The 13,440-nt window shown below is 39.6% G+C and overlaps 1 protein-coding gene across 2 annotated transcripts in view; it reads left to right on the top strand.

Annotated features, from left to right (window-relative positions):
• Positions 1-13,440, top strand: part of rap1gap2b (RAP1 GTPase activating protein 2b) — a 52,049-nt gene that overhangs the window by 1,727 nt on the left and 36,882 nt on the right. Inside the window, exon 2 of one of the 2 annotated variants that reach the window (XM_056262081.1) lies at positions 3,975-4,010. In XM_056262081.1, the coding sequence (XP_056118056.1) occupies positions 3,975-4,010 (36 nt within the window). Of the gene's footprint in view, positions 1-3,974; positions 4,011-11,033; positions 11,190-13,440 lie in introns of those variants that run through there. The other variant, XM_056262082.1, reaches the window with a different exon arrangement.

The following is a 13,440-nucleotide window of genomic DNA, read 5'->3' as shown; positions in this document are numbered from 1 at the left end:
AAGTTTGATGAGACTATATTTACTATATTTTTAAAAGTAATGACTGTGCACTCCTCAGCACAGTGATAATCTCTTGGCTAAATACTTTAGGACATGCTGGTGTGCTTGTGCTATTGACAACTAGCTTGAAAATATGAAACATTTATATTGTAGATAATTAAAAAATATTAGAAATATATTACATTATATATTTGTGATAATGTTGCATGCTTACATATATCTGCAATATATTGCACATGCAGTACCATATCTGATTACATCTACATCGATATATTATGAAGTGTATTACTGAATATAAAATTGCATACAATATGCACTGACTTTTCTTATGTCAGTGCCATTTTTTTTGTCTCAAGATGCACACCCGTAATGTTTTTTTTTTTTCTAAGGCACGTTTTAAATATCCTAATTGATCTAAGGCCTAATCCTGGCTTATTCTAAACCCTGTCTGTGAAACCAGGCCTTTGTCTTAGTGTTAAACTAGGTTTGTTTAGCTTTAGCGTTAACCTGAAGGTCTACACTTATATTTAGGTTTAGTGTTAGCTTGATGGATAGGTTTTGGCTTAGCGTTAGGCTGAGGATTTATTTGGGTTTATTTAGCCTTAGTGTTAAACTGAGAGTTATGTTAGGCTGAAGTTTAGGCTCATTTAGCATTAGACTGAAGGTTAAGTTTAGCCTTAGCATTACAGTTAGTTTTTTTCCTTAGAATTAGGCTGAGGGTTAGATTTGGGCTTTGCATTAGGTTGAAGGTTAGATTTTGTCTTAGTGTTGGCTGCAAATTATTTTTTGTTTTAGCATTAGACTAAGAATTAGGTTTGCTTAGCGTTAGCCTGAGGGTTATGTTCAGTCTTAGTATTAGGCTTAATGTAAGGTTTAGGCTTCGGTTTAGATTTCTTGCTTTCTTGCTGTAAAGCAACAGAGCTACCTGCTGTATTACATGTTGTATTATTTGTAAAAAATAAATATGAGTCTGTTAATTTTTATTTCAAATCATGTGACAATCAATTCATGTTTCATATGCTGTACTAATTGACTAGTGTTGCAATGTATGAGAACTGAATATGTGTCAGGTTTTTGCTGTGGGAAATTTTGTCGCATGTGCGCGCACACACACACACACACACGTCCACACCCTTCCTCTCTCACAATTACCCACATCCCCACCACACCCAGTCACCATATCGCCACACGTTTAATAGTGACACCTCAACAGTAACCTCTCACAAACAGATGGTCACACGCACACACACACACACACACACACACACACACACACACACACACACATAAATCGTAAGAGATGCTGACTCCCTACTGAGTAAACCCTGTACGAGATACACTTACACCACATTTAATCTGATTTTTAAGCATTTAAGCTCTGAATGTTCCCTCACTGTAGTGGACAGTGAGATGATGGATTTTCTGCTCTGCTTCACGGCACCAGTAAGACACCATGATCATGCAGCTGTGTGTTTTCCATCTGTTACACACTTTGACTCATTGACATTCATTTATTATAACCTATCTGAGTCTGACGCTCCAAGGCGTGCATCGGCTGGAAATGTCTCTTTTTTTCTTTATAGCATTGACATTTGAACCACATAATGAGGGTCTGTTGGCTACCATAGTCTCAATTTGCTTGTATTTGGACATTTAAGTTCTCCCTAAAAATGTATGAATGTCTTTGCAAAATGTCATACCAAGTGGCAAACAAATTGTTTCACTAAATCATCTTACTGAATGGGATGTTTCTTTCCCTGTCATTGTGTGTTTTAGGGAATCGGTTTGATATAATAAAGAAAATAAGACACAATAACTGCAGTTACTTACAGTAATGGGAGTTGACAGCAGCGCCCTCACAGACTGGTGCACACAACCGATCACATGGTTAGAAATGTCAAAGATAGCCTCTATTAAAGGAATACTCCTGGTTCAACACAATAAAATAGTTATTTCAACTCTCTCAATTAACTAATTTTGAAATCAAGGTTACAGTGAGACACTTACAATGGAAATAAATAGGGTTAGCATTTAAAAGCATTTAATAGGTGTTTGTATAGTGGTGTATATCCAGATATTTGGAAGGAATCTAAAATTATACCATTACTTGAAAAGGGGAAAATAGACTTTTCAGGTTCTAACTGTAGGCCAATTACTGTATACTTCCTATTTTGAGTAAGATTCTAGAGAAGATTACTTTTATATCATTTGAAGAAACTATATATCATTTGAAAGCTTACAATCTCTAGTTTCCATATTTGGAGGAGCCGTAATTTATCAATTTGCAACAAGAATATTTTCATACTCCTAAGGCGTGTTCAGACCTTTATTTTGAAATAGCAATGAACATGAAAAAATGGTAGAAACCTCAGTTTGTTTTCATGCCAAATGTTCAAAAGATAGCATCCATTCAATTAAAAAAAAAAGGTCTGAAAATGTTTTAAATATAAAGAAAAAATAATAAATTCACCATTTGTGATGTGGCAGCGTGCTATGGCACGCACATGCGTGTTCTTTGTATGTTTCTTAGAGGTTGAATTCATATCAAAATCTGCCAAACTTCCCATACTACTTCTGAATAGGATCTCTACTTCATAAATTGTATGAAAATTGTAGAAAAAATGGTTCAGATCACTCAAAACACATATGGAAATGGAGGTGCCCTTATATGGGCAGCAATGGAGTCTGGTTGTGACCTAGTGAAAAAGTTTGGTACTGTGCCCAAACAAAATCTTACTGAAAGCTCATTTTTTGAGATATAAACCTAAAGTTTGAAACACAACTTGTTCAGATTTTTGGCTTTGATTTTTCTGCAGTTTCAGAGTAGCCCAGGTTTTGAAAATATATATTTTATATAAAATATGAATAATTAATATTTTTACATTGTACATTTCCATAAACTCAAACTTCTATAACTTTTTTTCTGTTTCACTTTCTTAATTAAAGACCAATCTTACGTCTATATTCCAAAGCATTCTTGAATTACAACCATTTAAGTTCGAAATGTGCATTTTCATGTCTATTCAAAAAAAGGGGGTGACACTTCACCCAAGGCACAGTTCACCCAAAAATCAGTTGTGGTAAACAGAGGTTCAACCATGATCGCTTGATGTGCGAGAACCAATGAGGTTCATTCTTGTATTACACAGCACGTTTGAGCTTCGTGGTTTGTTCTCGCGCATCAAGCAGGTTTGATTGAGCTTCTGTTTATGTTGACTGATCAATGTTTAAATGTGAATAAAAGCCTAAATTAAATCTGTATATCATATAAAGCTATCAAGTCTCTTCAGAAAATTTGGACTAAGCTGATTGATTCATATGGATTAGTTTTACAATCTCTTTATGAACTTTTTGAAGTGTCAAACTGATAGTTGCGTAGCTGTCAATGGAGGGACAGAAAGCTCTCAGATTTATTTAAAAAAAGATCTTCATTTGTGTTCCAAAGATGAACGAAGAGCTCATGGGTTTGGATGGAACAACATGAGAGTAATTAATGACATAAATTTAAATAAATTCTGATATATATTAGATAATGGATGTCTTTGTGAATCAGAAAATGCTTCAAAGATGAAAAGTCTAATATAATACTATAACTTCATCCTAATGATACAAGGAAAAGGTGTGTGTGACACACAAATGTGTGAAATATCAAAAACAAGCTGGATAAAAATAAACGGTCACACCCTTCCACACAGTCTGAGTCAACCCTGTTATGTTTTGATGTGGTATTGTGGCTGTCAGTGCTGGTGGGTGACCTTTCCTGCATGTCAACATTAATTGGGCATTAAGCTCACCTAGCTGTGTCAAGAAATAAAAACACACAGGGATGATACATTACAGAAATGTCTTTTTTGACCCCTTTTGTTTCTTTCATCCTGCAAGGTCAGCTGACGGGTTGAGCTGAGCAAATTACAGCCATCTACGTTTGTTCCTTGATACTAAATTGCTTTCTTGTCTTTTCTCTTCAAATGCAGGGTTGACAAGTCTACCATTAGTGCCCTTCGAGCTCGGTGAGTACTGTCTGCACCGCCGACCCCCTCTGTCTCTTCTCCATCTCCCACAAAACCTGACAGCCCTGTGTCTGTTTCATGAAAAGAGGTAAATGAGAGACTGACGGCAGGGCTGCGTGTATAGGTTTGCGTGACCAAATGCTTAGTTCCTGTGCGAAAAGCAGCATCTGTGACTTTTTAAAAAACTATGTGGCAGACATAAACTATGCTTCTTTTGGCCACTTTTAGGATTCAGATCAACCTTCTTTGTTTCACAAATTGACCCATTTATTTACTGGAATGTCTCTCCTTGCTTTGGTTTTCCCAATATCTCAACAAATCTCTTATGTGAATGTGTATGTTAAACACTTTATCATGTGAACCACCAGTCATGGATTATAAAGTAGTAGTTCTTGGTTCTTTTCGAGTTGAAGATGACCAAAAGTAATGACTTACTCACTGGTTCGGTGAGTAAATCAGATGTTAATTATTAACCAACTCAGTTTGGTTGATTCATTAAAAACATCTGATTCAAATTAGTCATTTGAATCGGACTATGGGGAAAAAAACACACAATCAAGTAAACTTTTCAAATAAATAAAATATTTAATTTAAAAAATCTCTTAATAACTTATTGAAGAACACAGTTGATTCTAAAAGTTTCAAGATTGTGGTTAACTGAAATCGTAGCACAATTTCATATTTCAAGATGCATCACAATCATAAAGAATCATAAGTAGTTTTTTTACACCCTCTACTTTTAACACTTTCATGCTGTTGCGATTCATTTTAACCTGTTTTTCCCTTCAACACAGATTTACTTTAATTTAACATCAACTTTTCATCCTGAAATTCATGACATCCTCCATAGGCAATGTAAAATACTTTCAGTCTTATCATGTCTCTCAAATACACTCGTGTTTTGTCATGTAGGGTCAATTTGCCCCAGTAACAGCAGGATCTTCATTAGTAACAGCATGGAAGGGTTAATCTGTCCTCTCTTGCCATATTTACAAATTTGTCCTCCACCTGCTTACCATCCATCCGCTCATTCACAGGGTTTGGCATATTATTCATGGGTGTACCCCACGGACGTGCAACTCTAGCATTATAATCCTCACACACATATGCACACAAACAAACAGAGCTTTAAGATCCTGAAAGGCCCTGATGAAGTGGTTTTGCTAAGTGTTCAGAGCATCAGAGTGGAAAGAAGCTTCGCTGTTTGAGAGTATCACTGCATAACCCTGAATAGGGTCATGACTGCAGATCACAACAAACATGGAAATGATCCGGTTCTGCCTGATATCGGCCTTCACAGGGCCAATTCATGGTTTGCTTTGAGGTGAATTGATGAAAGGCGAAGGTCATTAATATTTCCATTGTATTTTTAAGTGTTTGAAGGATGTTGTGGACCACGGATCTATTTTTAGATATCCCACTGGCAAGGAGAAAACTAGGGTCCTTTAATGTCTGTAGACCATCTGGTATTATATAATTTATCTGAATAAGCAAACCCTAAAGGACAAAAACATTTTTTTAATGTAATGAAGAATGACAAATTACTGCAAGTTCATTATTGTAATTTTATTATTTTCTACCACAGTCTATGTTGCAAAGGCCAGAATCTAGGGAAAAAAGTTATCAAATCTGAATATTTCAGTATGATTCTTTCCTTTGTGAATTTATTAGTAATTATGACCATCGAAATAATCAGATCATCAGTGACAATGCAAATCACACCATCAACACATTATTCAAGACAAACAAGAAGATATTGCTTAATTTCAAAGAATGTTTATTTTATACAAGTTTATACAGTTATATTTTTTCACCAATATTCATTTTCTGGCCAATACTGACAAGCCAATAATGATCTTCATGTTATGGCAGATAACAGATAAAAAGACAATATTTAAATTCTATACTATTTTGTCTAAATAAATACAATTAAAACATTAAAAAACTACAATGAATTGTTTGAATTGTAAAAATAGTCGGGGGAAAATGCATGAACGATTACATATCCAAAATCGACGATACTAATTCATTTGAAATATATTAGCCATTTGAAATATATTAGCCTTAGACTTGCTGGTTTATGCTTGTTAGACTGGAAGACCATCATTTCCATTCTGGTCAACATCAAAAGCTTTGTATTTGACGCTGGTCAACCAACATGGTGTTTCTTGTGAAACTTGTTGACTGCAGAGGTCTTTTAGGAAGCTAGTTAAAGGTAGGGTAGGCAATTTTGGAGCGGCTAGCAATAGCAAGCTAGCTTTGTAAGCATGAGATCCAACCCTCCCTTCAGAGTGCTCTCCAAAACCACGCCTCCTTCAAAACTCATGAACCCACACAGCAGAGTCTGCAGTGTCACGGGGTGATGAACAAAGAGGAACTATTATCCCAGAAAATGTTTCCGGGTGGGAGCGGATTTAGTGGGACACCGGGCCGGTTCCGGGGTTTCCCCCATGTATAGGCTCTATGCACGATCGCTTCCGTGTTTTGTCTCAGCCCGCCCAGTTACATCCGGTGCTGCGTCGGAAGCCGTTTTTGCATTAGGTGGAGATAATGGCAAATTATACTCGCTGTTTACAAGAACTTCCAGCGGTTAACGTGAATGATGTTAACAATATTGTGAGGCAGTTAGCTGTCACACATGAGAGTAAGAAAGAGAAGGGCATTAAATGATATATTTCGAGCTACATCGACAACTTTGAGGGTGAGTAATCTCAGTACACTTCACTATAGAACGGGCTACACTACAGGGCTAGTACACTTCGCTATAGAACGCGCTATGCGGAGGTAAAGACACTGGCTGAGATTCTAACGGAAATACGTCAGCAGCGTTCGTGCATAGAGCCTATTTCATCTGGGCGTAGCTACTAAATGAAGAGACGAGCGTCAGCTGTACGATAGGAGGAAAGTTAACAGTGATTGAGATTATAAAAAGGCCATTCTGGCGTGAAGAGCGCATATATACGGAGCGGGAAGGATTAACGCGGCGCGAAGGCAGAACTTTATTCTCAGCATCTCGAAGAACTGGAAGAATGGATTCATATATACGGAGCGGGAAGGATTAACGCGGCGCGAAGGCAGAACTTTATTCTCAGCATCTCGAAGAACTGGAAGAATGGATTCATATATACGGAGCGGGAAGGATTAACGCGGCGCGAAGGCAGAACTTTATTCTCAGCATCTCGAAGAACTGGAAGAATGGATTCATAAAGTGAGAGCAATAAGGATTGAAGAGTGGCTGAGCATCCACATCATCTATGCAGCAGTTAAGTGCCTCTTTGATATTCTTCTGTGAAGCCCTTTATCTTCAATATTCCTTTGGGTGTATCAGTCAGTGGACAGTGGCTCCAAATTAGTCAAGATATTGACTGAAAGTACTTTGTAGTGTACTCCTCATAGCGTTGGATATTCAGACCTATCAATGGGAGAGGACGCCGGCCGGGGCCGCGAGTGGGAGCCTTATTCACTGTGAGTTGTTGTGGACTGCAGTGCTTAGTGTGAAGTGAACACGTGTGACTCTTTGAAGTGATTTACTGCATGCACAAGTGTGGGTGTATAATTCTGCTTCCACCCGTTGGCCCCAGTGGTTAGGTCTGTGAGGCTCGAGCTGAAGAGAGCCCTCTAACCATTGTTTATTCAGCGTGTGTTGTACAGGAACTACTGTAAAGACTTCCTGACCATCGCCTATTCTATCTCTTACCATTGTCTGTTCCATTATCTGCTGTCGGCTCTGAAGAGAAGCCGCTGGGTGAAAGTCTCTTACCACAGTCTGTTCCATCGTCTGCTGCTGCCTGCTCTGAAGAGAAGCCGCTGGGTGAAGATCTCTTACCATCGTCCGTTCCATTATCTGCTGTCGGCTCTGAAGAGAAGCCGCTGGGTGAAGATCTCTTACCATCGTCCGTTCCATTATCTGCTGTCGGCTCTGAAGAGAAGCCGCTGGGTGAAGATCTCTTACCATCGTCCGTTCCATTATCTGCTGTCGGCTCTGAAGAGAAGCCGCTGGGTGAAGATCTCTTACCATCGTCCGTTCCATTATCTGCTGTCGGCTCTGAAGAGAAGCCGCTGGGTGAAGATCTCTTACCATCGTCCGTTCCATTATCTGCTGTCGGCTCTGAAGAGAAGCCGCCGGGTGAAGATCTCTTACCATCGTCCGTTCCATTATCTGCTGTCGGCTCTGAAGAGAAGCCGCTGGGTGAAGATCTCTTACCATCGTCCGTTCCATTATCTGCTGTCGGCTCTGAAGAGAAGCCGCCGGGTGAAGATCTCTTACCATCGTCCGTTCCATTATCTGCTGTCGGCTCTGAAGAGAAGCCGCTGGGTGAAGATCTCTTACCATCGTCCGTTCCATTATCTGCTGTCGGCTCTGAAGAGAAGCCGCTGGGTGAAGATCTCTTACCATCGTCCGTTCCATTATCTGCTGTCGGCTCTGAAGAGAAGCCGCCGGGTGAAGATCTCTTACCATCGTCCGTTCCATTATCTGCTGTCGGCTCTGAAGAGAAGCCGCTGTGTGAAAGTCTCTTACCACAGTCTGTTCTATCGTCTGCCGCTGCCTGCTCTGAAGAGAAGCCGCCGGGTGAAGATCTCTTACCATCGTCTGTTCCATTATCTGCTGTCGGCTCTGAAGTTAAGCCGCTGTGTGAAAGTCTCTTACCGTCGTCTGCTCCGAGGAAGACCTACTGAGGGGCCCCCCTCCTTACCGTCGCCTAAAAGGCTACTTACCAGTTCTGTCCGAAGAGGAACGATCGAGTCGACTTCCCCGTTCTGTTATCCGTTGGGTTGCGACTGTTGCACCAAGGCCTCACACCACTGCTGGACAGAGGGGAACAGAGTTGGAACTCTTCCGCTACGTGTTTTAGTAATTAGGATTTTAATTCACTAAAACTGAACTTTTATTACTTACCTTGTTGTCCGTCTGTGGTGTCTCTGGGTAAACTCCTCGAGGTGGTACATTCAAAAGGGGCTCGTTCCGGCACGCGACAAAAGCATCACAAGACGAGAGACAGCGTTAAACAACATCATGTCTTAAAGCACATAGCATTACAATAATAATGAATGTAAATAAATTACAGAGCTCTTACTTATACTACCTGACTGCTGCAGATTCATTTCGCCGTTGAGTGTGTTGACATAGAAACGCATAAATCTGATTCGGAGGACGTGAAAAGCTCCCGGTAGAAAGTCACGGGTGTCTGCCTCTTAATTACGGTTACGATTTGGCATGAACGCAGCATAAGCTCGCTGTTTTGGTTCAGGAAGAACTCTAAAAGGTGGAGGTATGGAAATACACATGTTGACAGGCAGGTAGGACATCGTATCATTGCATTCAGACCGTATTCAATGATTGGACAGAGATTTTTTGGTCCTGAGACCTCCACAGAATATAAATGTATTGTTTTAATATATTTAGACCACTTGTATTATTGATTGCTATCAGGATGTGAATACAATTTCAACCAGTTTAAAAAAAAAAAATATTTAAAGAAAAATGGCCTACCTGCCTTGTGGAAAACCATGAGTATCCCATGCAAAAGACCACCACTGAAAATATTGGATGGAGGTTTGTTATGTGCTGGTATTTTTAGAAATGCTGACTAACTTTGAGAGCCACTATCTAATGTGATGGATCATGCTAGCAACCAGATGGAGAGGTAACAGGTGGGATCTCCACATCTAACCCATCACCCACTGTTCAGTTCTGCTTGGAAGGGTGTGGACGAGCGTTTGTCTGTGCATACACACACATATGTTTCACACATCAAGACTTAGCAGGATGGGGAGATTTGCGCTTACGCAATGCAGACCACATGTGTTAGCTTGTTTGCAAGTGTCATTATTTAAGCATGATAAGCTAACAAGAGAACCAGTATGTATTTCTTCGTCATGAAAAACAAAATGTGCATGCTCTGAGGTCAATTAAAAGGTTTTATGCAGAATGTGATATCAGGAAATCATTTACAAGCAGTTCGCTACATTTGCTCTGTTTTGAAACATGCATGGCAACATGTGAAGGCCACACATGGGGTCAAGATCATTAGAGTTGCTTTTACCACCTTAAGCACTTCTTAAAGGGATGATCTGTGTATTTTTTAACCTCTGTGTGTTGACGTGCCTGTCAGTCACATTATATTGTTCTGATGGCATGCATTTGGGAATACATTTTTTAGTAAAGCAGATTTGTTTGATATTTTTTATATTTAAATTTGTATTTATTATAATAATAATAATAATTAGCTATTATAAATAAAAATTATATAAAATACAAAAAGAAAAAAGGACATGAAAACAGTAATAAAAAATCATAATGGATAAATAATATAATTAAACAATGTAATTTAATAATAATAATAATAATTATTATTATTATTATTATTATACTATATTATACTATATATTATATTATTATATTACTGCTGTCCACTATTATTTAAAACTGATCTTTCTATTAACTATGCATATATAATGCACTATAAAGATATGCTATTCATAATGCCCTTTAAAACACACTGCAATACTAAGATGTTGAAAAGCTTTCTCCTTTCCTATTTTTGAACCTCCGTGTTGACATGCCTATCAGTCACTTTATATTAATACAGACACACATAAGTGAATTTGACACATGAAGTAAGAGCGCTTGACGTGCATGTCAGACATGTCAGAGATCTGCTCTCTGTCTGTGTGTCTTGATGTTAGTTTTGCTCAAAATTTATTGACAAGTCACATATTAAATATTAAAGTATGTTAAATATTCAACCTTAGATGCCATTTTATTTATTCAGAAGCTCACGGTAGTTTGTGTAATGTGTGTTACATCAGTCTATTCATTTCCTTCTTCCCTAAACCTGCTGACATATCTGTGTGTGTGTGTGTGGGGCGCATAATCAAAATGGGTGAACAAAGCAGACAGGGATACTAGGGTGTCTGGGAGGATTTCAACCGCCCCCCCGACCCCCACCCCTCCCTCCCTCCCTCCATCTCTCTCTTTCTCTTTCTCTCTCCCTCTCTCTCTCTCTCTCTCATGATAAAGTGTAGTGCTTTGTACTTGTGGAGCATCTAAACCCTAAGAGTGTGGTTGTGCAATCTGTAGCCAGTGTGTGCTTCTCGTTCTGGCTATTATTTCAACTGTTGGTAAAAACTGGAGACTCATTAACTTCACGTTACCTTCAAAATGCCTCGGAGACTCTGGTGAGTTCAGTTCTCATTTGACTGTAATTTAGAATATTTGTGTTTGTGATGTAGTTTAATGCATTTAGCAAAATTGCGTAAAATTAAGTGTTTCTATATGGTGTTTCTTGTCTTTTATGGCTAGATGAATATAATGCATAAAACTCTGGCGTCTTGTTTTAAATAGAATCTATGTGATCCATTCAAAATGTGATTTTAAAATACATGCAGAGCGCTGTAGGTGATGTTTATATGGTGTGGCTTCGCTTTGTTGCACGAGAGGAGGTTGGGAAGTATTCTATGCAAGTCATTTTCGAAGGATTATGAAAGTATTACATAAGCTGATAGCACATCCTGACAGTTTCAGTAAGTGGCTCAGTGCTGCGGGTGTTTCTTTGGGTGTCATTCATCTCAGTTTCCAGTGATGAAAGTATAATCCGTTACTCTCTGTAAAGCTTGTCACACGCTATGGTTCCCCCTGCTCTGCAAATCCAAACCGGGAACAACTTCATCACTAGCCATGAGGACGAGATAATGTTTTTTTTTTTTTTTTGTAGATTTAGCATGATTTAAAATTTTGCTCAAGATAACCACTTATTCTGATGGTATGCATTTGAGAAGACAATTTTTAGTAAAGCAGTTTTTTTGTTTGCTATTTTTATATATTAATCATATAATATGACAATAAAATATAAAATAATATAAAAAAAATAGTGATAAGGAAAAGAAAATTTTGAGGATAACACTGGATAAAGAAAATTCAAAATAATAATATAATAATTGATAAAAAATATTAATAATAATTAAACAGTATAAATAAAATTATAATAATTATTATTATTATATAATTTGTTTTGTCTCTCCAGTGTTGTCCCCAAAATATTTCCTTTTTTCTTTTTTCCATGTGAAAATATATATATGTAATGCATTATAAAGGTATGTGTAGTGTCCTTTTGTCACAAAAGGTTGCAAAGAAGCATGACGATCAAGAATTAGATGCAAACAGTATTTTATGGTATCCCCGGGTAATATAAACTCAAGGCTGGCAAGGAATCACACACTTAGTATAGACGAGGCTAGACAAAACTCAAATGAAAGACAAGGACATAAATACATAGATCAAACAAGGTGATTAAGTACAAGCTGACCAGAATGACGAAATCAAATTAGTAACTATGGTGACAAACAACACAGAACCGTGACAGTACGCCCCTCCCGAAGAGGCGCAACCTTGCACTGACAAGTGGAGGACGGGTATTCAGGAGGGCTGACTACTGATTAACCCAAGGTGGTGTAGATGGTGGGAGAAGCCCGGAGCAGGGGAAGCCAGGTGTAATCCCAGAGTCCAGTCAGGATGGAAAACCATGGCAGCGTCGAAGGAGCGAGGAGCCATGGCGGGGATTCCCCGATGGTGAGCCGATGGTGGTGGAACCCTAGGCACAGACGGAGAGCCAATGTTCCAGAACGAACCAGTGCGGAACCAGACAGAGCCGTAGCGGTCGGAGCGCATTAGACGCCTCATAGGTTTGTGCTGTAGGCATGGTGATGTCTGACCGAGGCGTAGTTGGTAGGCAAAGGAAGCATGGTGGAGCCGTAAGCCCGATGGTCCCTGGTGGAGCCGAGGGAGGGAGGACCAAAGGCGAAGGAGTCAGGGCGATAGGCCGAGGTGGAGTGACGGGATCAGTGGTTGAAGGCGGAGTCAGGGGATCCACATGTCCAGGAGTAGCTCCACGGAAGGCCTGAGGTGGATCCATGCCACTGTGGATGAGGAGAAACAGAGGGGCTGACGGGAGACAGCGGAGACTGGGTAGAAGGACTGGCTGAGGTCTGTAGAGGAGGCTGGGCGGGTTCCGTAGATCTGGATATGAAGAATCTGATTCGGGTGGGATCAGGGGGGGCAGGGAATCATCCTCTCCAAAATCAAAACAATAGTTTATAAAGTCCAACTACAACTCACTCACAGTGGTGGGAGTGTGGGCGGGGCTCATATCCATTCCCCCGATCTCCACTAAAACTCCCACAGCGATGGACGATGTGGCTGGCTCACACACCTGGTCAGACGTGTACCCGGGCTCAGGCTATGTTGACACGGACACGATCTGAAGAGAAAACGCAAAAGTGGCGTTGTGTTGTCACTTTTTATTCTGCGTTTAGACAAGCGTTATGGGTGGGAAATCTGCGTGCATATGGTGACGCAAAAGTGTGTGAAATTCGATATAGTATGCACTGCAGGCGGCTAGGTGGCAATGTGAAGCACTGCCACACAACAACA

Source organism: Rhinichthys klamathensis, unplaced genomic scaffold (assembly GCF_029890125.1).
Source record: "Rhinichthys klamathensis goyatoka isolate OS25496 unplaced genomic scaffold, OSU_Roscu_1.1 h1tg000191l_1, whole genome shotgun sequence".
NCBI classification, from domain to species: Eukaryota; Metazoa; Chordata; class Actinopteri; order Cypriniformes; family Leuciscidae; genus Rhinichthys; species Rhinichthys klamathensis.
This window is presented reverse-complemented; position numbering and strand designations above follow the sequence as displayed.